A 27984-nucleotide genomic window follows, 5' to 3' on the forward strand; every position below is an offset into this window, starting at 1 on the left:
TTATTATTTGTACTATTCAAGTTTTCTCAGTGGCCTCCCCCCCCCACAAAAATTTCTGGTGATCACCATAAAATAAACAAATTAAAAAATACCCCACACTTACTCTCAGGAGAACAGATTCGTGGTATGCATTCAGAAAAGATGTAAGTTCAAATTGATTATGGTGAAGACGGGATAGTTCCACAAAGTAATAACTGATTGAGCCAAACATTTCATATCTTTTGTTTTTATCATCTTCAGCCTCCTCTTCTTCTTTTTCTTCCTCTTCCTCTTCTACTTCCTCATCTTCCTCCTCGTGCACCTCTACTTTTACTTCCACTGTCTTTATTGCTGCTTCGCCTCCTTCGACCTCTTCTTCCAAGTTAGTTTCGCTATAAAGCAACAACAACACATTTTTCAAAATTCAATGGGACCTTGCATGCCAAAGTGTAGCAATGCAATGCAATGCAATGTTTTAATTGTATTCTATCTTGCAAGTCAACAATCTGAAATTGTCATTTGGATAGAAATTCAAGTATTAATCATAATTTACATATTGTTTGTTTGTTTTTAATTTTTTGATTTACTTTTGTTTTGTGTTGTGTCCTAACCGTGACACCAAGAAACAACCAAGAAATTAATTTCTCCTATAACTGTTACATTTACCCTCAAGTCCACTAGGATATTCGAAGATCAATTACTTCCTCTCTTTGCATTAAATAATTTATTTTCATCATTTAAAAATTCACAGAAATTAAAATAAAATTCTTATCAAGTAAAGTGCAAGTGTTTTATCTGTCTCACCTGAGTAGTGGTATTGACTGTACTATAAACCCACGAAAGTATGAGCCCCCTCCAGCAGATTTGCTTACACTTAAAACAAGCTCAACATGAGCATATGAGCTTTTTGCTCAAGTGTGGAACCCCGTCTAATCCAAGATTTTTGTAAAAAAGCCCTCATGGATTCCATGAGAAAGTATGACCCCCCTCAGAAAGTATGAACCCCCTCAGATACCCATACCCATACACACCCACCTACACACACCTACACACACCCACACCCACCCACACCCACCCACACATATTTACTTCCGGTCCACTTCCGGTTTGGCTACTTCCGGTCCACTTGTGGCCAAGTTGTGGCCTATTTCTGCTTTTTTTATCCAGCATAGAGTTTTGATTTGAACCCCAAGAAATTGTATATAAATACCAATGCCAAAAATATTAAGTGTATACACACATACACACACACACAAAGCACAGTGTTGAACCCAACTGATATTTTTATCCAGCATAGAATTTTCATTTGAATCCCAAGAAATTGTATATAAATACCAAAGCCAAAAATATTAAGTGTATACACACATACACACATACACACACATATACATACACACATACACACACACACATACACATACACACACACACACACATACACACACACACATACACACACATATACATACACACATACACACACACACAAAGCACAGTGCTGAACCCAGCTGATATTTTTTATCCAGCATAGAGTTTTGATTTGAATCCCAAGAAATTGTATATAAATACCAAAGCCAAAAATATTAAGTGTATACACACATACACACATATACACACACACAAAGCACAGTGCTGAACCCAACTGATATTTTTATTCAGTATAAAGTTTTGATTTGAATCCCAGGAAATTGTATATAATAAACAACAACAAAAATGCCGAATCAAAAACATTGTAATCAATGCAATAAGAATATATCCAGCCCTAATTGGGCCAAGCACCAAAAAATTTGTAATCCGGACAAATACAAAACTCCCACAAAAATTTGCCCCAAATGCAATAGAAAATACAGCATGCAATACTTCACATATACACATAAAGATACTTGCTCTGCACAATCATCAACACAACCATCCACTTCTGGTCTGAAAAGAAAGCACGAAGCACCTGTTAATGCCGGACCTGCAAAGCAGCCACGCCATGCACCTATCCGTAGCAGTTTTAACGGCCAATTAAGGGATCACCGGTTTGTATCAGAGCCAAGATGTGGCATTAAGAATTTTTTGAACAGTATAAATCCTAATCTGCAGGCAATTCTTAATGCACAAAATGGATCTTATAAACTGTCCCTTAAATTGTTTGCACAATATAAGAAACCAAACGGCACAAAATTTACACAGCCCCACATAACAGAAACTGTACCTGTATATTCAAATGCAAATTCGGACAAAATAATAAGCAGGTTGATAGATCAACTGAATACTAAACACTCTGAATTTGCATCAAAAGAGTCTGGATGGAGCCTATGCGGCTCTCCACACAAGTTATATGTTAATATTTCTGAATTCAGGCCATTACAAGGATCTACATATCTGCCATTACCTGCTAATATCAAAAACAGAAGAGCTGTGGTCAATATAGAAAATACCGACCAGAAATGCTTTTTGTGGTGTATATTAGCTGCTTTGTATCCAGTTTCAAGGCATCCAGAGAGAATAAGTTATTACAAACAACATGAACATCTTTTTGACGATGTAATGGAGGGTTTAGAATATCCAATGTCTGTTCAGAATATTGATAAATTTGAAAAAAGGGCCAGGCACATCAATGGCAAACAATTATCTATTAATGTATTTATTTGTTCCACTGGCAATTGCCCGATAGCACCTCTCAGAATCAGTACAATTGATGATGAATCTGCTATTCCGATTGATCTGCTCTTAATTGAAGGGGATGGCACATATCATTACACTCTGATACATAATCTTCAAGCTTTAGTGAGAACACAACTAGACAAAACTCATACAATATTCAAGTTGTGCAGAAGATGTTTATCTGTATTTTATGGTCAAAAAATGGTGAAGGGGGTTCGTGAAGAGAGTGCAGAAATTGCCAAAAACAAGTTAATTGAGCATCTGAAATACTGTGGAAACCATAAACCTGTTCATATGGTGATGCCCAATCCAAGTGAAAATTGCAAATTCAAAAAATTTGAAGCCTTGTTGGAACACCCAGCATATATTGTCTGTGATTTCGAATCGAACCTCAAACCTCTTGCATTCTGCAATCCAGATCCTGAAGAATCTGCAACTACACCATACCAGCTACATGAACCTTCTAGCTTTTGTTATATAGTTATACGGGATGGCATAGCTAGTGAGCCATACTTATACATTGGACCAAATGCCATCAAAATATTTGCACATAGAATAGAAAATGAGTGCCGTGACATAGCATCTAACATCTTATTAATATCAAAGCCTATGTTGCCTTTAACAGAGGAACAGATTGAAGATTTCAACAATGCAAAAAAATGCCCGGTATGTGATTCTGAATTTTCAGATACAAATATCAAGGTACATCACCATTCACATACAGATGGTCGATATAAACAGGCCCTGTGTAATAGCTGTAATATTCAGATCAAGAGACCAAGATTTATCCCCATATTTTGCCATGGAGCATCCAATTATGATTTCCATCATCTGATCAGGTACGAGGGGTTTGAGAAGCAGAATTTAAATATTTTAGCTGAAAATGATGAGAAATATATATCTATTAGCAAGATAATTAAAGTTAATGGTGTTCCTATTCACATAAGATTTCTTGATTCTTACAGAATTTTATCTGCTAGCCTGGCTACACTGGTAAATCAATTATCTGATGATAAATTCAAAATCACACGTGCATTGTTTCCAAATCAGGACCTGAAATTAATTAGGCGGAAGGGTGTATATCCATATGACTATGTTACAGATTTTTCTAAATTTGATGAGTGTTCCCTGCCACCACAAGAAGAGTTTTACAGCAGAATCAGAGGATCTGGAATCACTGATGAAGATTATCACCATGCCCACTTGATGTGGAACAAATTAAAATGCCAGACATTTGGTGATTATCACATGGCATATTTAAAACTTGATGTGACCCTCTTAGCTGATATATTGCAAGCATTCAGAAAATCTTCCATGCAAAATTATAAACTGGACCCAGTGTATTTTTACAGTGCCCCGGGCCTAGCATGGGCCGCAATGTTTTTCAACACCAAAATGCAATTGGATCTGATCCACGATCAAGATAAGTATCTGTTTATGGAGAAAGGTATAAGAGGAGGGATGGTGCAATGTTCTCAGAGATATGCCAGAGCAAATAATAAATATATGCCTGATTATGATCCAGCACGGCCATCAAATTTTATACTGTATGTAGATGCAAACAGCCTCTATGGTCATGCCATGATGGATAAACTGCCATATGCAGGGCTTGAGTGGGTTGAAGATTTCAATATTGAGGATCTTCAGGACTTTGATGACAGTGAATATGGCCTCTTCTTAGAGGTTGATCTGATAATTCCTGATGATTTGCACAATAAATTTTCTGATCTGCCCCCAATTCCTGAGGTTCAGTGCTCACCTGGCTCTAAACAGAAGAAGCTCATGATGACTCTGGAGCCAAAACAAGGCTATGTCATATATTACAAAAATCTTCAGTTCCTGATGAAACATGGTGTCCAAGTAACCAAAATTGGAAAAGTTTTGAGGTTCAGGCACTCAAGATGGTTGAAACCATACATTGATACAAATACGGAGCTTCGAACATCTGCAAAAAGCCAATTTGATAAGGGCTTGTTTAAATTGATGGTGAATTCAGTGTATGGCAAAACTATTGAAAATGTCAGAAAACATACCGATGTTAAAATAATTACTGACCCCAGCCTGAGCAAAAAATTGGTTGCAAAGCCCAACTTCAATTATAGAAGAATTTATGATGATCACATGGCACTTTTCAACATGATGAAAACAAAGATCAAATTTGATAAACCTATTTATGTAGGGGCTGTGATATTGGAATTGGCCAAATTACATATGTTAATATTATATTATAATGTGCTGAAACCTTTTTATGGTGATCGTGTAAAATTATTGTACATGGACACGGATAGTTTTATTCTTGATATTCAAACAGAAGATGTTTATCAAGATATGTCCCAGCCTGAATTGTTTCAATACTTTGATACCAGTGAACATACAATAATTCAACCCCACAACAAAAAGGTGCCTGGCAAGTTAAAAGATGAGACACTTGGTGATGTTATTGTGAAATTTGCTGGGTTAAGTGCCAAGATGTACACTTTTAAAACATGTAGTGGTGCTGTTGCCAAAAAGGCCAAGGGCATTGGCAGAGTAACTGTTGAAAAAATCTCCAATTTGAAGATTATAAAAATTGCCTCAAATCCCAGAATTCAATCAAAACATCAGAATCCAGAATTCAGAGTGAGGATCACTTGCTGACTAGCAATATTGTAAGAAAAGTGGCTCTGGACCCACATGATGATAAGAGATGCATTTTATCATGTGGCATACATACTCTACCATGGGGGCATTGTGATTTGAAAAATGGCAAACAATGCCCAATTACAGAGCATGATTTGAAATAAATAAACATGCCTATGAACTTATTTGGGTTCAAAAAACAGGCTATTATGGAGCTGCCAACACCACAAGCCTCTCCTGATATGCTGTCTAAACTGAGTGGCTTGTTAATTATTCATCTGAACAGCATACTTACAGATAATGATGATGAAACAGGTAAAATATTGTACATATTTAACAATAATTTAAATCATTACCAATTACCTGTAGGTGGTCAATTACAATTTATTACAACCCCCGAGGGTGATGTTAAGATTTCAGTGGGGAGAAATATTTATAGAATCAAGCACTCAAACATGATTTCTGGCACTGTATATACTGTTTCTGCTGGTGACTGCTTATATATTGAGGTCCCTGGATCCTATGACAAGCTTATACCCTTTTTTATAGAATTAAGAATCAGATACTCTATAATAAATAACCACTAAAACAAAAATGCCTAATGATATATTTGGCCATACAAGACATGAAGATCACAGTGATGAGATTCTGATGCTTGATGTCAGAGTCAAGAAATTAAGAAGTGATTTACAAGCTTTACAGACCACACTCAATGCCAGTCTTCAATTAGAAATTACAAATTTGCAATCACAATGCATGGACCCTCTTCTTAAAATTGATTCTGAACTCAAATTATTGCTTCAGAAATATACTGATTTGGCCACATTAGATAATTTTCAAAGTTTAGAAGAAGCTGTAGCAGCTCTTCAAGCCAAATTTAAGACCCAGGCCACCAATTCTGAGCAATTGAAACAACAATTGGAAGAGCAAATAAATAATGTCCAGGCACAGCTCCAAACAATTGTCAAAAGCATAAAATCACAAGAAGATTTTGATCTAGTGATTTCCACTCTAAAAGAACAGATTCAGTCACTCCAGATACCTAATCTGGACCCCCTGAACAATGTCATAGCCGAGGTTAAAGAAAAAATTGAGACACTTGAAAATTTTATGAACAACTTGCCATCTTCTGATGCTTTGAATGCAATAACTCGGAGTGTTGCAAACATCAAGCTGCAACTTGAAACATATGAAGATTTTGGAAAAATTCAAAGTTCCATAACCCATCTTGAAGGTACAATAGCAGCAGTGCAAAGTGATTTGGCGAATGTACTAGAATCCCGATTGCCTGGAATTGTAGATACCCTTGTCAGTGTCCAGCACCAGATCACAAAGCTTGAAAACCTCAACACTGAATCTGAACTATCTCATTTTCATCACTTGATCGATGATATCCAAACAAAGCTTGAAATTTTACAACAATCAACACCCACTCAGGCAGATATAGCCCTGCTCCAAAATGCTATGCAAAATGTGGCTGATGCTTCTGAATTAAACAATGTAAAATTGGCACTTGAATTTTTGCAAAATACAGTATCAAATCTTCCCACATCACAGGAACTTAAAAATATTAAGAGGGCAGTGAATCGCATATTGAAATCAGAAGATATCAAGAATATCCAAGCAGAGATCAAACATCTCACTCAGACAGTTGCCACTCTACCAACCAATCAACATATTAATGAACTGCATGCCTTGTTTGAGGATATCAGAAGACAGGTCCATGATCTTACTGCTCAAAATTCAAAATTGGCGGTTGTTGAAAATTTGCAACAAATTGTAGCTAATATCAAGCAACAGCTAGGGACCATGGAATCCAATCAAGCAAATGCTTTGTCTGTTTTTGCCACCCAGCTTCAAGAGATTGTGCAACAATACAAGAAACTTGTTGTGGACATAAAAATCAAGCCAGGCCATGATGATGTTGTTAGGACCATCAATGAGCACCTTGAATCTGTAACAAGCAGATTGCTTACAGCAGAAAAAGAAATAACAGGCATAATCGAGAATCCAAAACATACAGTAATTCTTGAATTGTACAGCATCCCCAACAAAGAATATGATTCACCATTTACACCAGGAGGCAAAATATATATGCTGTCCCCTGCACAATTTTATTACCAGTTTTTTGTTGGGGGCACACTGAGACCAATCAAGATCAAATATTGGCATCAGCCACAGGCACACCACTACCCCACCTTATCAATAACAAATGCTGACAACAAACCAAAAATCACCAGTGTAGAGTTAGAGGATTTTACAGACCCCAATACATTAGAAACAGCCTATGCTGAAGATGATGGCACTTTGGAATTTAAAATACAAATAGGGGACAAATTATATTTAGAAAATCCTGCAGTATCAGCTGCTGAACACCCCATAGTTGCAATATTCTTGTTTTCATATTATGTCTAGACAAATTATTGTTGATGAATTACACAGACAGGCCAGACATAATTTTAAGAGACTCCCAGTAGTCACAAAAGGCATAGATGATTTATGGCAGAGCGACTTGATTGAGTTGTCAAGTGGACAGTTGAAAAACTTAGACAAAATCAACAAGGGCTACAAGTATCTACTCACTGTGATAGATACATTTTCAAAATTTGCCTGGGCTGTGCCACTCAAATTCAAGACTGGAAAATGTGTTACAGAAGCCATCAGGACAATCATCAATCATTCAGGAAGATCACCGCGCTATTTGCAAACAGATAATGGCAAAGAATTTTATAATTCTGTGTTCCAACAATTTATTAAAAGCCGGTCAATACAACATTATTCGAGTTACAGTGATCTCAAGGCCTCAATTGTAGAGAGATTCAACAGAACCTTAAAAAATCTTATGTATAAACAATTTACCCTCCAAGGTAATTATAAATGGATTAATATTCTTCCAGAACTTCTACATAAATATAACAATTCTGTCCATTCCACAATCAACATGAAACCCTCTGAAGTAACTTCATCTGATGAGCAAAAATTGATCAGCACTGTTTATTATCCTAGATACCAGCCAACAACAAGAAGGGCCAAATACAGGGTGGGCGATCAAGTAAGAATCAGCAAATATAAGCACTTATTCAAAAGAGGCTTTACAAGAAACTGGAGCACCGAATTATTTACAGTGGTTCAAGTTAAACCCGGGACCCTTAACACATATATAATAAAAGATCACCGAGGAGAAATTCTCAAAGGCAGGTTCTATGAACAAGAGCTCAGCAAAACTAAACAGCCTGACACATATCTCATAGAAAAAATCATCCGCAGAAAAGGCAACAAGTTACTTGTCAAATGGCTGGGTCATCCGGAAAACAGCTGGATCGATGCAGACAAAGTGATAATATGAGCACCTGGGATGTTATAAAAAGGCTGCCAGAACCTGAACAGCAGAATAAGAGAAATGGCAACTTGCTGCCTGATAATATTAGGTGTCTTATTGTTGGGCCATCTGCTTGTGGTAAAACTACACTAATGGTTGATAATTTTTTATTGGCACCCAACTGGTTAGACTGGAAAAACAGGCACTTGTATGTTTTCTCTAAGAGCTTGGAACAATTAAAATATCAGCAGCTGATGAAGCTATATGATGGATTGGATATAGCCACTTTTGAACCAGATGTTAAGCCACTTCATGAATGTCTCGATAATTCTGTTGTTGTGTTTGATGATATTATACTGGATAATCAAAACAAGGTTAGAAATTTTTTTACACAGGGCCGACACAAAAACATAGATTGCTTCTACCTGGCACAGACTTTTTCTAAAATACCCAAGCAGCTGATCCGAGACAACAGCAATTTTATATGTGTGTTTCATCAAGATCATACCAACCTCAAACACATACATGATGAATATGTAGGTGGGGACTTGAGCTACAATGATTTTTCCAAGTTTTGCAGTAGGTGCTGGAACCAGGACAGTTATGGGTTTGTCACAATTGATATGACAAGAACACCCAATAGTGGCAAATACAGAAGTAAAATCAACGATTTTCTAGACGTTGAGACATAAATAAACAACCATGAAACGACCAATCATTGATGATCTTAAGTTAAGAGATTATCTTGTAAAAAGATTTAAGGGATGGAAATCAGAGAACCGTGGAATTTATGAAAAACACAAACAAACAGAACAGCCTGTAATTGATGCTATTAATAATTTAGGTAAGAATATCAAAACTGTTACAGAGCAAAATCAAAATTTGATCACAGAGCTTGTACCTGTAGCTGCTAGGAACATATTAGATTATCCATTCACCCCACTTTCCAGTATTCATACACCTAGTCCTGTTGCTCCTAGAAGAATTGAAGCTACTCAGGATCCTATTGAATTGGGTCTTCTTGCTCAAAAATATTTAACCACACCTAAAGACAACAAAGATGAGGTGTTTGGCTTATATGCTGACACAGAGCTTGATGGCAGTATCATACACAGAATTGGTAATTTCAGAGTAACTTTTATGGGAGATGATCTTATTGTATATTCAGAATCTCGTCTCGGAGAAAAAGGTGCTTTTGTTAAGTACCCCGGCACACCTGGGTTGTGGGAACTGATGACTAGGAAAAGGCCTGGCAGCTATACAGATCAAGATTATGATTATTACAAAGAAATATTAATAAAATCAGATGCTCTATACCAGAACAATGATCCCACACAAAAAAGAGTCAAGTCTAGCAGTGGAGCAAAATACAACAATTTAATCAAGCCCATATGGTCACAGATCAAGACTGGCAGTGGAATCAAACAATACAACACCCTGCCTAAAGAATTTGTGTGGGTTGATGATGTCAGGAAACTTGTAGATAGGTTATTGGTGATAGCTGGGGAGGAAAATGCTGGCAACAACAATTTTTACAATGAAAAGGTTGGAATTATGGACATGATAAGCACAAAATTGTCTAATTTTATAGTGAATGACACTAAGGGGATTGGATATCTTATAAAAATTATTAATACTCTACCACCTAAATTTTGGAATATCTCTGAGGGTCGGGGCCTGGTTAATGACATTATAAACAAGCTGCCATTTGAACTACACATTCCAGGCTATCAGTATTGTGGTCCAGGCACAAAATTGGACCATAGATTAAACAGAGGTGATCCGGGTGTTAATCCTTTAGATGCTGCTTGTAGAGACCATGACATAGCATACAACACACATTCTGATCTTGACAAGAGACATGTTGCAGACAAGAAATTAGAAGAGGCCGCATTTGGTAGATTTGTAAGCAAAGATGCTTCTTTAAGTGAAAAAATAGCAGCATTGGGAACCACCATAGCTATGAACACCAAACAAAAACTGGGGTGGGGGTTGTGAACATGTATATAATAAACATAGGATGAAGGCCAAGGGTGTTATGTATCAAATACCTTATGCAGGTCTCAAATCTCTTAAAACTATTGACAGTCTTTTAACCAAAAAGCAGCGCAAGAAAAAAAGCTCTTGTATTGCCAAGGGGCATGGTATGAAATTGTTGCTTAGTACCCCCCAATTAAAAAAATTACAGCAATCAAGAAAAAAATCACATGTAGGGGGTTTCATATTTACCATCCCTGCCATCTTAGCTGCTCTCGGGGCTGTGGGGAGCTTGGCTGGGGGATCAGCTGCCATAGCAAAAACAGTAATAGATGCCAAGAAGAATAGGGCAGAATTAGATGAGCAGAAGCGCCATAACCTGGCCATGGAGAAAAAAGGCAAAGGTGTTAAGAGAGCCATGAATAAGTTTAAAAAAAACAAGAGCCGCTTACAAACCAAGATATTGAAGCTTTAATCAAGCCACTGGGCATCAAACATTTTAGGGGTGTGTACATGTCTGATTCTTTACCGGAACAACCACTCAACAAAGAGTGTGGCATTGTTAATTTGGATAAGTACAAAAATCAGGGCACTCACTGGATCTGTTATCTTAAATATTTAAACAATGAGGCATTTGTATTTGATTCATTTGGAGGTGTTCCACCTGAAAATTTAATAAAATATCTAAAATCACCTAATCTTTATTACAATAATGCCCGTGTTCAAAACTTCAAAGATGTTAATTGTGGACATTTGTGTTTATCTGTTCTCAGATATATGTCTCAAATAAATAAACCATCAATTGAAAATTTTCAAAAAGCCTTGTGGTATCTGAAACATCATGGGGGTATTCCATCTCACCAGCCAAAATTCAATATTGAAACTCAAATTGCATGATGACATAGTGTATCCCAAAACAATAGCTCTCAGAGCATTTTACGGCATGTACCTGATCCCTAATATTACACACCACAACAACACAATTGCAGTAGGGGATCAAAAAATTGTCATCACTCCAGGGCAGTATAATCTGTCCACTCTAAATGCTCAATTACCCAGAGGTGTAGTGTTAAGTCAAAATTCTGTCACTCACAGAGTAGAGATTGTATCTGCTACAGAAACAGTGGATCTGGGTACTATAGGAGAGCTGTTAGGCTTTGAGAACAACACAAAACTTGAAGCAGGCATCAAACACACTGCTATGAATATACCTAAATTCTTAGCCATAGAGACTCTGAATATTCACTGTAATGTGGCTGAGGGTATGATCACCAAATCAAATGGCATAGGCACTCACAAACAAACCGGCATCATTGCAACATTCAAACCTAATTCCGAATTCATGGAGCCAATCATCTACAATCCATCCCCAACATTATATTTTCCTGTGTGCCATAACAGAATAGATTATATTGAATTGATGGTCACTAATGAAAAAGAAGAATTAGTTGATTTTGCTGGAGCCACAACAACTGCAATCATAGAGATTAACATTTAAATAAAAATACATACAATGGAAAATATTGAGAGTTATGAGCTACAATCATTCCCCCCAAACAGGAGGACATTTGCAAATTTAAATCAACCCAACACAGAAATTGAGGTTGATCTTGATGTAGGGGACGGCTTTATACACCCCCACAGAGCAGATCTATACATCAAATTTGATGTTGTAAAGCTGGATGGAACAGATTATCCGGCAAATTCAAATATAAGATTGGTGGACAATTTTGTGCCGCATCTGTTCTCTGAAATTGAGATCAGAAAGCATGGCGTTGTTATAAACAGAATAGATTATCCCGGCATTACCTCCACAGCTTTGGCCACATTAAAATTATCCAAAACCGAGGCTTCATACTACAAAATAGGCGGATTTGAAGCTGGTGATAAGATATTATCCAAGAGCCACACAGTGCTGTTCCCCATGCGCCTGTTGCCAGGATTCTTCTCAGATTACAAAGATATCATGTGGAAGGGTGGGTTAAGAATTACATTTAGAAGAGCTGCCAATGATAACAATGCTTTGATGAGGTACAGTGCAATAAACCCTACAGGGGAAGCTCTGCCCAATACCCTACCTGATGAGGGCAAGTGCATTATTCAGACTATGGAGTTAAGAATCCCGGTTGTTGAATATGAGGCCAGCTATGCTCTTAAATACAAAGCTGATATCCTAAAAAATCCACACATTCCTCTGCAATTTTATACATATCAATGCGTACAGAAGGTTGCCACTGGTACTTATTATGAATTTGATGCCACAAATTCATTTTCCAGCATACAATATGACATGCCTGATTTTGTGGTGGTGCTGTTTCAGACTGGAAGACACAATAATCAGGAAAAAAATTCAAGCAAATTTGATAACTGCAACATCAAGAACATATATCTTAAAAATGGCAGAAATGAGGTATTCCCTAGAGAAAATTACAATTTAGACATTTCCAAGGATGATTTCCTCAAATTATATGAGGCATTTTCGGCTTTCAAGAGGGTCACTACAGGCAATACTGACATGTATTACACACCAGATGAATTCAAGGCACGGAGACCCATGTTTGTCATCAACACTTCAAAAAGGAAACAAGTTGTGGTGAATGACAGGACAAACATTAAAATTATCTGTGAATTCCACGAGGCATTACCTGATGACACCATTTGTAGTGTTATTCTCATAGGTGAAAAATCATATGTTTATGATGTAAGAAATGAGAGAGTCACAGAGCAATTCTAGAAGAATTACATTGTTTTAATATTAGATAAACAATTTGAGCCTGGTATCCAATTGAACTCAAACCGGAAGTGGACCGGAAGTAAACCGGAAGTAAACCGGAAGTAAACCAGAAGTAAACCGGAAGTGGACCGGAAGTGGACCGGAAGTGGACCGGAAGTAAATATGTGTGGGTGGGTGTGGGTGGGTGTAGGTGGGTGTGTATGGGTGTGGGTGGCCTAGTTTTAAGTGTAGGCAAGAGGGGCATATTTTTAACAAGTTTATGGACAACAATCTCACAGAAGTGCCTTTTGTAAGTGTAACCTCATCAATCTGAGGGGGTCATACTTTCCGAGAAATTCCCGAGGGCATTTTCACAAAAATCTTGGATTAGAAAAGATTCCACACTAGAGCAAAAAGCTCATATGGGCATGTTGAGCTTGTTTTAAGTATAGCAAAGCTGCTTGAGGAGGGTTCATACTTTCGTGGGTTTATAGTACAGTCAACACCACTACTCACCTGCGACAAAAAAAATGTTTACCAATAGTTATAAATCTGGAAAAGTATTCTAAGGGTAGTTATGTTTAATCAACAGTCTTCAGTTTCAAAATTCACTGCACAGAAACTGTAAGAAAAATGTTCTTTAACTGTTAGTAGAATAGTTACTTTAATGTCGAAAATGTAATCTGTACGTCACACCTGTGACAATGGAATATCCCCAACCAATTTTTGAAATATTGGAGTTGAAAAGTTATTGGATAGTAATCTATACAAATACAACCATTTATGTCTTATGTTGTATTAACCAGGGGTGCCCACAGGAGGGTAATGGCAAAGACTTAAGGGGTTGCTTAATATAAAATTCATGAATATATATACGTATTATTCTGAAATATATGTAAAATGAGAGTTTACATCTTGGAACCAGGCTACAATAAGTGCAATGAGGCAGGAGGAAGAGGAAATTAGAATAATTCATTTACTTTAGCTGGTTCCAAGTCACTTTTAGAGCCGCAGTGGTCTAATTGGTAGGATGTCTGAATGGCACGTGGGAGACCTGGGTTCAATTCCCAGGATGGGTGATCTAAGGTCAGGAATTTCCAGCCTTGTCTCCACATAAAGTGGTTCTGGGGTTCACCCAGCCTCAAATCAATGAGTACCTGGTGGTAAAGACAGCTGGAGCCTGGCCTGGTGCTGATCACATCACCTCAAAAATGGCAGAGATCGAGAATGTGAGGGTCCTTATTCCCACATCCCCTAAATGTGCCTTCATGGCATGGTGCTAAACAAAACAGGAACATGAATAGATTCTCTCTAGCCATCGACCAAGTGACTTCTGGAAAGGTTTCCAAACTTTTGAGAGCTAACGTCACTCTCATCTTCAGGCTAGAAGTGCAGTGCTGATACGTCAACCCAGTTTATATACATTTGGAGAATGTTCCTGGTGAAGATGACGGACCAATCAGAAGTTGTGTCTGTTGCGTCCACCCTGCAGGTTGACTATTGCTAGCCAGCTAGATCCTGTTCAAGCCCTGAGTCACAATTGGGATCCTGCTTTTCCATTCATGGGGAGAAATAGAATTTTAATTGATTGATATAAATCTTCACCGGGAACCTTCCTCTCCAAATACACATAAACTGGGTTGACGTATCAGCACATCACTTCTACCCTGAATATAAGAGTAAGGTTAACTCTCGAAAGCTTGGAAATCTTTCCAAAACTCACCTGGTCGATAGCCCGAGATAATCTATTCATCATTCGTCACCAAGATATCTTCAAAACAGAAAAATATTTTGGATGTAACTCCACAATATATTGTATATTTTACAATTTACCTCTCATCTCTTGTAGGAACCCAATGTTCAAAATAGTCTTCTTTCTGTTTTGCTATTATTTCCATGTTCCTTCTTAGTATAACAGCCTGGAATTCCTTTGTCTCGTTCTTATCATCAGGAGGAAGTGGGCAGTTATAAACACTAATATTTTCTTTGATTCCCTAGAATGTAACAACATGTTAATTAACTTATCATTTTATTAAATTTCAATTTTCCTTCATTAAAGGGCGAGGTTCAGCCTGCAGCTGTTCTACCACCTAATCCCAATGGATACATACATATACTAAATAGATTCTACATACTAGATGTTTGTACAATAATAAACAAAAATCAAAGAGGAAAGAAACAATGAAGACACAAAAAGAACAAATACAAAATTGAGAACAAAGGCTCATCTACACACTCCAAAAAATTATATATATATATACTATCGAGGGGAAATTTATGTTTATTGAAAGGGTGTGGGACCATGAACAAAGAGCATACAAGTATTCCTTCACACCCTCTATGATCAGATGCTTCAAGACAATCATAAACTACAAACCTAAAATCATACCTTAATGCAACTTCCTTTGGTTGTCATGGGTTCCCAGTACTTTTTCTTCAGTTCTTGCACGAGGACCTGCTGGGCACTTTGTTTCGACATCATACTGATTCTCACCTCTTTCCTCTCCCGTGCTGCAGCTTCTTGTCTCATGTCATTAAGTTCATGGTCTAAGTTAAATTCCTCAATGTCAAGTTGCTTCATCTGTGAAACTTCAAAGTTCTCGTCAACAAGCTCACACACCTATTTGGAACAGAATAAAATATGGGTAGCGTCATGCATATTTCGTTTTTGACGAAAACACAAAATGTGAAAAAAGACATTGTAATTAGGGTTGAACTGATACCGATCGGTATCTGCATCGGCAAGTATCAGTTGAATTTTTTCCACCGATACCAAAGATTTTGAGTGGCTAGAAGAGTGGTCAAAAGCAACAACTCGTCTCAACATTGGTCTTTTTCGTAGGTTCATTCACCCTTCCTTGTGACAGGTTGGGAGCCCAGTACAATAAGTTCCACAAATATTCCTAGAAACGCTGGATAAACTACATGTAAGCTAGATGATGAATATTTGCTGTTGTATCTCTGATTTTATAGTATAATTTTACTATTCATGTAATAATAACAATGACAATATTTATTAATTAATTTACATATTATGATGAATAGACATATGTATTACATTAACGTATTAATTATAAACACCTATATTATTATTATTATTATTTCTGAGACACTTGTTTTGTACTGCCTCAGAAATTATATTATATGTGCCTGGTGATGTGATGAGTTAGTTATTTTATACTGGAATTATACAAGTATCAGCATCGGTATCGGTAGGAATCAGTCAGGGTATCGGTATTGGTATTGGAAAATGGTGTTATCGGCTCAGACCTAATTGTAATGTTAATTTTTCATGTGTTTAAAGGCGTAAAGTGCATTTTCATCCATATTTGTCATGAAATGTTGTGAAATGAACTCTTAAAAACACAAAATTTAGAGTATATTTACCGATGCAACACCTTCAGAGTTCTGAATTATCCTGTGAGTTATGCAAATCATGGAAAATTGATTAATTCTGATGCAAATTAAAAAAAATGATTAATTCTGCTGTAAATATTTGAGAAGCAAAAAATGGACTCCTTTACGCAGGAATAAACTTAGTAAATATGAGCCATTTCAATGTATTTCATCTATTAAATCAATTAGAAATATCAATGTCCAAAACATATAGAACGAAATCAACTCTAGAAATACATAAAATGGAGTAAAATAAATGGTGGTGCGAATATTGTACTTAATTGTTTTATTGTTATTTTTATCACCATACCTTCAATTCATACTTAGTTCCTATATATTCTCATTCAATAAGAGTAAATGGGAAAACATAAAAAATTGAAACTCACCCTAATTGATACACATGCAAAAATAGATGAACACTCATTAAATAGACTATGATACTTCATGTATGGTATCAGCATGTTGAAATTTGTGTGTGTAGTTTACGCTACATACCTGCTTCTTTAATTCTTGAATGTCTTCCAGCAACTTCCCTTTGTCTTCAGCATATGTGACTTTCTCATATTCAATCTGTTCTTTGTGCTGTTTTTCCACCCATGTAAGTCCAGTTTCGTCTTCTATAGATATCAGAAAAGAATGTCTTTTGAGTTCCATAATATATGATAATGATTTCTCATAACTCTTGATTTTTATATGCATTATTTGCTTTCATGTACAGGTACAAACAAAAATGTGTTCAGTACAGATAGAAGGGGGTGCTCCTGCCAAGACATCTATTGACATCTAATCAGTAGCGTAGCGCAGTTCAAAAAAAAATATGATGCCAGAGTGGAACGGACATAGAATAGTTAGCTAGTCCCCCCCCCCAGTTGTACAAGAAATTAACTTATACCCCAAATACTCTGCCTTCCCACTTTTTGTTATCGACTTATATATCAGTGTGGTACCTTCTTGAAATTAAATCAAGATGGTCTGAATCTCTGGTAAATAACTGGAAGAAGAATCTGGAAACATTTTCTCTTACTTCAACGCAGCTGCACAGCCAGGAATCTTTTTTGGAGGAGAGAGGAAGCTTCCCGCTGCCAAATATTTTGTTCATGTTCCTTTGTATTTTTTGCTTGAAACATTGTTTTTAATGAGGTGGCATATAATACACATATGTGTATTTTAAGAAAATGTTGTTTTGGGGGAATTGTTAAAGGATAATAAACACTCCTCTTTTGGACTTTGTGGTGGATGCGATGTGCCTTCAGCCTCTAAGCCATCCCCTGGCTTCGTCAGACCGAGATTCAACGAAAGATTCGCTCACATTAGGCTTCTAATACTGATAGTGAGTAATATACTGAAGCAAACTTATTACTTCAGTTATGAGAGTTGAACCGGATCTCTAGATTGTAGATGGTGGCCTAACATCACAAGGTCAATTGCAATCTGCTACGAAGAAATAGCAGCGGACTCCAGTCTTGAGAGAGATATAATAAAACTGTGATGGGGCTCTATTCACTGAAGTTTGTTACTCAATGAAATGCTGATTGGAAGGACTGGACACTCAAAAGATTATTGCCACATGGACATGGTGTTTCATGTTGGTGTTAGTGGACCTTAATACAGAGGCTGATTCATTTATATTGAGCCGAATTCAATGTGCCACTGTACTGTACATGCGCAACGCATCGCCGTGAGATTGCGAGATTGCCCTGAGGCAAGCAACAGTATCTCGTTAGTCCCTCAGTAGAGCAGTGTGGTCGAGCGTAGTCTGATGCCGCCAAAACTGAACAGATTCTGGGAGGGGTACATTGTTGCGCTTTCCAACAGTAAGTTCACAGCATCGCGCATCGTAGAAATGTGTAAAGTGCATAATTTTTGTGTAGATCGTGCCACTGCGATTCCTATTATATGGAAATATGCGACACAGAGTCCTGGGCCCACCACACCTACGCGAGCAGCTAGAAACCGGCCTCCCTTGAAGAGGACCCTGCCGCTATTCCATGTTGTTCGGCGTATGGCGACCTCCAAAAATCCCCTCACACAACGTGCAATGGCCAGCAAATGCCGCACATCGCAGGCGACAATCAACCACGCCATTCACAGGTATTTACGCCTCAAGGTCATTCACAAGAGCAGTGTGCCCTGAAACCATGCCATGTGGCTGAGCGAAAAAGGAATTCCAGGAGGCTGTATGAACGTCATCTGGCGGGTGGTCGGTGGAAGTGGAACAGGAATCTGGAATTTCTGCAATTCCCTTCTCTGACATCCCTGTCAAGAGTCCAGATGCCAGTCCAATGGACTATTGTGCTTTCGACCTCCTCAAGTGGCGCCTGTCCCATCGTCAGGTCCGCACCATCTCCGGCCTGTGGAAAGCCTGTAACGAGGAGTGGGATGCAATACCCATGGTCCAGCTGCAACGCAGTCTCCTGCAATGGAAACTCCGATGCCGGGCAATTGCCAATAGTGGTGGCCTGCAGATCGAACACAACCGGTGGTGGAAACACTGCATTTCCTAGGTAGGTGGCACATTCGAATTCGGCTCAATATAAATGAATCAACCTCTGTATTATTGTTCATAATTCTAACGGTGACATTTCTTTTCAGTAGACCACTGTTATTTCTTGAAGACTTTTTCATTAAACAAGAATAGTCTTATTAATAGATCATCAGTGTTCGAAGTGTGTGTGTGTGGGACGGGGATGCAGGAGGAGGCTATACCCCAGCTAAGGTAAATTCATAAAACAATTCCCCAGCTAGGATAATTTGCATGAGTATCCTCTTCCACCTGCTACATTGTCTTCAAGTTGATCCACACAAAGATCCTCGCTAGTTCCTAGTTCTATCCCCAAACTCGAACAAGGAAATTCGTAGCTAGGAATTTTCACTTCGAACGCTGCAGATTGCAAAATCGTAACTAATTGGAAAAGAACCAGTTCGACAGAACTGTCCACAAAATTTTAATATGTAAGAAAAATGAACTTCACAAAATTACACAAAATAATGATCACATTTAACTCGTACGCTGAATACCCTGCGTGGCAGAGGAGGGGGATAATGGCCCTCAGGGCAAAGGGATAATTGCTCCTGGACTACACCTCTTGCTGAGTTTTTGGGCCCCTTTGAAGTAAAATATAACAGGTGTGAACAACGTGGTAAATTCATTTTGACTATTATTTCAATATGAAAAAGGCTGGGGTCTCCTTGAAAATATTTAGTGTGAAGTTACATTTTAAATATCAAGCGTAAAACTAATATTCACAGTAAAAGGTCATGAATTACCAAGTTTGATGTTTAGTGTAGCAAAAAGGAATCGGCTGGTTGAGCAACTGAATCTTTCTGCTGATTCATAACTGTAGACAATTGACACTATGTTTACGGCAAATTGCGTAGCTGTAAAGGTATGAGATGGGGGATATTTTCCTATTGATTGCTATCTACGGAGCAAGTAAGTTAATTCTGCATTTCGTAGGGGGCCCATATGACTAGTTACTTGGCCCCCTCTGGCTGAGACAATACACCACTACTTATTATAGCAGACGTCGTCATATGATGTTACTGGAAACCAGATTTCTCTTTCAAAAATCGATTTTATTTATAAGCGGCACTATCTGCGGAATATCTGCGATTATATAAAATTTCAGGAGCACATTGTGGGACCTCTACATCACCCCCCCCCCCTGCGCATTGTGGGGGTTGTGCCACTGCATCTAATTCATAATAAAATAATTTATCACTTATCCTAGCACGAACTTGACTATGTACGCCTATGAAACTATTGATAGTATCTAGACAACAGCGAAAGAAAGCCTCATGAAGATTCACATTAATGCTCTGGAAGGAATTCTAAACTTATGTAATTTTTCAGATTTTGGAATTTCATAGCGGTTTCTTGAAATACAAGGAAAATTCGAAAACAGCTGCCCCGCCATTGGCCAAAGATTCAGCCTAGCCTTAAGGCAAAGGAATGAGAACTTACCTGAAAAATCTATTGTCTGTGTTGATGCTTTGGAGCTTCGAGATTTGGCAACATCTAATAGCATCGTGCTTTCCTTTTTCTTTTGCCGATTGGCCAGCATAGTCTGTTTTTTGTCTAGCAATCTGGCTCTGGCTTCTTCACCAATGCTGAAATGTACACAATTATTATTTAACTAACCTATATTACATTTTGATTTGTTAAAGTCTTGAAACTTCCCAAGATTAAACATAGATATTATTAATTTATTACTTAACCTCTACCCTTCTGCGACGTTGAAGGGAAGTGCTTCCAAAAAAAAAAAAATATCATCTATATAGATGCAACTGCAAATTTGTTTCATCGTCAATTCCGATCTTGGATCAACCACCCTAGGAAACAAATCCGGGTCTCCTGCATGCCAGTCAGACACCCTACTGCCTAGACCACCTTGGCTCTAATTCCATATTACAGAAAATATAATTTTCAGGGACTGGCAAAGCATCAACAATAGATTTGTTGGTTGCCAGTTGCCCATATAGACTAATAAAAGCACGAAAAAGTGGTGTTTATATAAGTGACTTGCTGCAATACAACAACCGTTAATTTTGATATACCATCTACATATAGACAGTCTGCAAGAAAGGACCACTTTTAGTTAGTCTATTTATAGATCCGCCGCAGGTAATGGGTTAATTAACATAAAGAGAATATTAGAATAAGAACTTGTGAATCAATATGAATCGGCAGGTTTAAGAAGGGAATAAGTCCAAAAAGTAAATTTGTGGAAAATCAAAAAAACTAAGGAAATAGATATGGGATTCATTTCCTTCTTACACCTTATGTTGATTTTAGGGTTCTTTATCTTCCTCTAGGAACTGCTCTTTATATCTTTCTTCACACTCACGTGTAGAGCGACACTTTCCGATGATGTCGAGTACAAAGGGTCATTTTGCCATTTTTTGGTCTTCATTACCTTCTTAAACCTGCCGATTCATATACTGTGCATATTGTTTGAGTTTGAACTTGAGATTCTGGAGTGACAATTGTCTCAAAACAAATTTTCAGATACTTAATTACAGAAAATGTAATGTTCATAAGGAGAACACAAAACAGACATCTAAAAGACAACAACTATAGTGATGCCAGAAGATGTATGACAAATTCTCTTAAGAAGTAATGAGTTACTATCAGAGATGGATGGCATTGCAGTGGATATATTGTCATCAGCACAGTAATACCATTGATTATGTATTTCTACTGCATAATGATAGAAATATATCATGTACGCACTATATAATGCTACGAGAGATATTTTTTAAGTAAGATCAGTTTTGCCAAGAAAACTGCACTCCCTAATTTTTAGTGAAAATTTATTTTGTATCAGATTCTACATGCCGTGATCTATTTATCTACATAGTTTCTGTGGTTATTTAAACATTTGTCATAATGTAGGATGAGCTTTGGTAGACCCTCCTCATAGAAGTCAGCCACCTGCAAGATAAGCCATTCCCCTACTCCTGTTTTCACTTCTTTGTAGCTGCTGAAATGTTTGCCACCAAGGAACTTCTTTAAATACCAGAAGGGTGCAAGGACTGGCATCTACCACATGTAGCTATTCGTCGCTGATTACAGATGGCAGACCTGAGCGCGGCTCATCATACACATTCTCCCACCATCCTTGAACATCCTTGACAGCACTTTGCTATCACTCATTTCATTGGGGCTGTACACCTCACAAATCTGGCAATTAATTTCTGCTGCTTCCAAGAACTGGATCACTGACAATATCTCACAGTTATCAGACTTCTTGATCATCTTAAACATTGCAATCACACAATATGAAGTGTGCACACTGACAACATGGCTTCAAATGATGTCTGCTTCTGTGCAAAGGATGCTGGAAGTCTGAGCGTGTGTGCAGTGCAGAACTCTGCCTGCGTGGGATATAACAAGTTATTGGAAAACGAAACTTACTTAAAAAATATGCTTTGTATATGTATGTTATATCAATGAATAGTCATCATATAGCCAGTTTGCTGTTCTGCATTTTCACTATATTAAAGCAATAACATCTTTATTGTGTGTATTTGAAAAATCACTGCATTTTCAATCAACGTTAGCTGGAGGGATGTTTGTTTAAGGCTTGGAGTTAGCTGGGGGGGATGTTCCTATGGTTTAATGTGGTAACAGTGAGACAGCTAGGGGGATGCTTTGCAAAAATTTTGCTAGCTGGAAAGGGGGAGATACCATCCTCTCACTACTAGCATCAATTTTTGTTGTTGTTATTCCATTTAAGTTGAAGCTTCATTAACTACTTTCATAATGTGCTGTTTACATCTCGTCAACATACTTATTTATTATACTATGCAGACACTTATAAAAAGTTGTATACTTTTGGCAGATTTATTTTTCTTCTCATCATATTTCAATTGTTTCTTACAGTTGAAATATAATTAAAAGTAATATTCAAAAATATGACAAAAAATGCATTTCCACTCTTTCTTAGAAACAGAGATGATCAAGTATATGCAAAGTACTTCTGTGGTTTTTAAATTTCATATAAAGCTGTTTGCTTCCATTTTATAAGTAATGGAGCAGTTAGTGACAAAGCCAGATATTCTAAAATGCAAGATATCATTGAAATATTTTTTTTTTACTATCACAGAGTTACGACAGTATTTATTAAGTAGAAAACACTATGATGAACTTACAGAAGATTTGTCAATACCAAGACAGAATCATATCCCAAGGTGATAACAAGGTCACCAATGTTGATGTCAATCTTTTTGGTTCCTCTCTCTTTCCTATGATGGTTGCTAAACTTAGCATTTACCCCCATTGTGCCTGGATTCCGAAGGATTACTTTGCCACCCCAATCGTAAGTGACTATGAAATCCCTTTTTGTGTCTATCCTGAAGTTCCTAACTGGGAGTTCACTGTTTAGTTGCTTGTCGACTTTGAACGCCTTTCCCTGCAATAAATGAAGAGTATCCAACAGTTTTGCAGTGGAACGTTTCTTTTGGTTTATTTTATATTGCCATCACAATATCAATGCACTATGCTGGACCTTACATTCTTCAAGAGTGTCTTTGTTCTTAAGAGAAATCTGAATTAAAAATTCCTATAGAATTTAGTAGAAATTTTGCATGTATTGATTGCGCTGTTATCTGGATCTTTTGTAATGATAGATGAAGGCCATGAAGACCTTAGGGAGAATTCACACCAAAGTGACAGGCGACACGTGTTGGGGACGAGCCAATCTGCGGCAACGTTTCACACCGCACTGATATGGTAAACTGCCCAAGCCTGTGTTTGATTGGTGAAATACTCAAGTGACATGTGTAGCTTGTTGCTTCGGTGTGAAATCTCCCTAACTTTTACTTATTCCAAGTTTTGCCCCAATTTTGATTAGGGTGTCTACCAGTCAAGAGAAAGTCAAGAAGGCCAACAAATTATGCCTGTGGTCAAGAATTGTTGCTCTTTTTTACAGTATAGTCAATTTACATTGTTGCATACCTGTATTGAGTTGCGGTTAAGATTTGTACACTTTGTTTCTTCAGAATTACATTCTTGTATGTGTGAAGTTTTGTAAAAATATTTAATAAAGTAATGTGGCCATTCCGCATCCAGGATGAAATCTGATGCATCAATTTTTACTTGCATTAATAATTAAAGTCTAAATTGCTTGTTAAAGTACAGCTTCAGTTTTCATCTTAACCGTCCTTGTGGTAGGTTTTTTTTTATTAAATAAAAATATATATTTTCTTAATTTCCAACATTTCAAGAAAATGTCAAGAATTTTGGATTTGTTATTTTGGTAGACACCCTGTTGATCCTTTGTCCATGATATGTACCCACTTCAAATCAAACCATAAACTTCTTGCATACAAATTTTCACCTTTGAACTAGGAGATCTATTTACAAGAATACAGAAACTACAATGTTTTTCATTTCTGGAAGATAATAAACATCCTAACTTTAGTTAACAAGTGTACCTCTGTAATTGTCTTCTCACATCTTAAAAAGGTAAAAAAGGTAAAGTGTTCCCCTGTGCATAGCACCACGCCATGAAGGCGTATAGGGGGTGTGGGGGTAACGCCCCACACTTTCTTGATCCGGTCGTGAGTGGGGGTGATGTGATCAGCATCACGCCCCTGACCGCCTTTACCCCCCAGGGTTTCCCCCAGGTACCCATGTTATTCGACGCTGGGTGGACGCCGGGGCCGCTTCCACCGTTAGAAAAGTATCTTAATGTATAGTTAATGAACTGTTAGTAAACTGGTAGTATACCATGCTACAAAGCCAGGGGCTGGCTAAAAGGTATTATAAAAACCTGAAGAAAAGCAGTGCAAAGTAACAAATGCAAAAACAAGTATCCAAGGGAAGTAGATCACCTTTCTCACTCACAAAAAAAAAAAATTCACTTAGGATAGCTCCTATTCATGGAGACACACAGAAAGTTTTCCAAGAGGAGTCTGTGAGTTTTGGTTTCAAGTCAACTTTGTGCACATAAAAGCTAATCGGGACTGGACCTGCAGTTTAATGTGGGATCCAAACAATCTGTGCCCCTACCGGGTATCAAACCTGGGACCCCTTGATTACAAGGCGACGACGTTAACACTGTGTCATTGTGGAGCCCCCCAAGAAGAGTTAAACATGAAAAGAGTTGTTAGATGGGATGTATTTTTGTCAAGTTTGTACATCATAATGATAATAAAACCAATAAGTTGCTGACCAAGGCAGTTTATTAAGATAAAAACACTTAACACGTAACGTTTCGACCCTGTATCAGGGTCTTCCTCAGACGAAGAACTAAACTAAGATTTTAGTTTAGTTCTTCGTCTGAGGAAGACCCTGATACAGGGTCGAAACGTTACGTGTTAAGTGTGTTTATCTTAATAAACTGCCTTGGTCAGCAACTTATTGGTTTTAATATGGAAACAAGGCTTAATTATATTACATAATGATAATAAATAACAACAGAAGAAAGTTTGGAACCATTGGTGTATTCTGAAAATTTTACCAGGTTTACTGCAGCAATTCTTATATATTGTATATATTTATTATATATTAATTAGATATAATAGAAATAAAACACAAATGCAGGCATACAAGTAAAACAAAGACAGAAGTTCAACAACTTCAAATTTTGTGATAATTTCTATGTACCGGTATATATGAAAAAGTTGGTTCATCGGCAGTAAACCAGATAACATGGGAGAATACGCCACTGGTTATTACAGTGTAATAAAGAATCGTACAGGCATACACCTATGTGCTCGAATGCCCACTACGCTGTTCATGACCAACAGGTGGCGCAGGCGAGCCTCCAGTGATGTGTTCTATAATCACCAGTTTTTTAGTTTCAATGTCCACCACCTCTCTCTCTCTCTCTCTCTCTCTCTCTCTCTCTCTCTCTCTCTCTCTCTCTCTCTCTCTGTGTGTGTGTGTCCCTCCTCTTTATCTCCAAATTCAAGTTCATCGTATCTCTGATTACAACATTAATTTTACGCATAAAGTATTGTTTAGAATGCTTTGTTTCATTCATACAAAAATTTTTTTTTTTTTGGTAAAATCTTTTTTCACCTCAATTTCTTTTCTTTTTGATATGTACCTGAATAAACATTATTATGATCAGAACAGTAGAGTAATAACATACTGTAGTGCCACCCTAAATTTATTTTTTATTATTATTATTTTTTATTTTTATTTTGGTATTTCGTTTTGTAGTTCATAGGATTTCTTCCTTTTTTTTCAGTCGCACCCAGTTGCTTGCATGTCATAGTGAGGGGGAGAACCATGCCCCTCAGGCAAGTGTGTTCTTTTTGTTATTTTTCTTTTTGGTGTATTAGTGTGTGTGTGTGTGTATGTGTATGCTAGAGCCAATGCACAAGGCTTTAAAGAAGTGAAAACGGCAACACTGCAAAAACACAAGGCACGTTTTGGCATCTTTGGGGAGGAAGGACACAACAAGATAGAGGTGACAGGAGTTTAAACTTGGCATACAGGTGGTGATGGTGAATGGGAGGAGATAGAGCTAGACAAAGATCGTTCCGAGGCTCGAAGCCAGAACATTATCTAGCCCAGAGGAAGGCAGAGAGAAGTTGAGACCTGGAGCCGAGACCAGCGCCTATTCACTGCCCCCATTCACCTCCAATAATGGATCACAGCCCCCATCTAAAGGAGGAAGAACCGTGTGTGTGAGTGAGGATAGAAATGGTAGTGATTCGATGAATGGTGCACCACCAAAGTGACTAAAGGTAGGGATCCCGTTACACTTCTTATGGCGATAAGAGTTCTTTATATTATGTTATATGTTATGACAATATAAATAATACATTGTCATAACAACGTTTGAAAATGGTTAGGCTAAGTTCAAAGTTCCACATTTGTGCAATATTTATAATAAGTTGGTCATAACAGTTATTTTTGACTGGCAATATGAAAGGCAAATATCTTCAATCATATGTGTTCTTTCAGACAAGAAAGATATGATACATTCAAATTTAATGAAATTGTGTACATTTGCATTGGCATCAAGGTTTATATACAAAGGTCAACTCTTTAAAATTGTTCAATGTATAATATGATGTCATACTTGGTATTTTGTATCAACATTCAAAAAATGGTTATTGTAATCATTAGATAAGTATATTGTAATATACATAGTAAAATAGCTGTAACAGAGCAAATATGTACATTTACAACACAAACATTCAAGCTGTTAAGCACTTATGGACAAAAATATAAAACAAAAACAATTGAAGATTGCACATACTAAAAGATTTGGCTTGAACTAGTTGCTCGGATACTAGTTGTCTGTGACTGGGTGAAGAGCTCAAGATGGAACAAAGATAAGTACAAATTTAGCATTATGGAATGGGGATATATTTGTACAATAATTGTTGCTTTTAAAGCATTAAACTTGGCAATGTGATAATAACTTGGATGCTTAAGTTATATAGAAGCCTTTTATGACTTGAATGAACTTTGATCATGATATAATCTGATAAAGATTCGAAAGTTGTGGAATGACACTGATATGTATAATAGATGCCATGTTGAATTGGAAGCAGTGAATAAGTATCTGTTTTCATCTTCCTTAAGGGGCTGGCTTGTGAATGTTACAGTTCCTCAAATGAGTGCTTGGAGGAAGGTCGCATAGAGTGACACTTATATGTTCTACGTTTGGAGGTGATTTGAGAAGATGATGAATTTCGAAAACTGAAGCTCAGAATTGTAGATACAAAGACTTGCTTTATCCTGGAAGGAGATAACAAAGATATATATATATATATATATTCTTATGTATAGCATTGATATCTTATAAATATTCTTGTAAACAAAGGCATAATTTGATGCTATTGTAATTTTGGTTGTTTCTAG

The 27984-nt window shown here is 37.3% G+C and overlaps 1 protein-coding gene across 1 annotated transcript in view; it reads right to left on the reverse strand.

Moving 5' to 3' along the window:
* Nucleotides 1-27984, reverse strand: part of LOC145984317 (cilia- and flagella-associated protein 43) — a 100824-nt gene that overhangs the window by 42710 nt on the left and 30130 nt on the right. The window contains exons 10-15 of the mRNA XM_083117976.1: nucleotides 23310-23569; nucleotides 20620-20765; nucleotides 17151-17272; nucleotides 15649-15879; nucleotides 15093-15253; nucleotides 104-371 (exon numbers count right to left, since the gene is read on the reverse strand). Coding sequence (XP_082974102.1) covers nucleotides 104-371; nucleotides 15093-15253; nucleotides 15649-15879; nucleotides 17151-17272; nucleotides 20620-20765; nucleotides 23310-23569 — 1188 coding nt within the window. The remainder of the gene's footprint in view (nucleotides 1-103; nucleotides 372-15092; nucleotides 15254-15648; nucleotides 15880-17150; nucleotides 17273-20619; nucleotides 20766-23309; nucleotides 23570-27984) is intronic.

This window comes from Lepisma saccharinum, chromosome 1 (assembly GCF_977018435.1).
Source record: "Lepisma saccharinum chromosome 1, izLepSacc3.1, whole genome shotgun sequence".
Classification (NCBI taxonomy): domain Eukaryota; kingdom Metazoa; phylum Arthropoda; class Insecta; order Zygentoma; family Lepismatidae; genus Lepisma; species Lepisma saccharinum.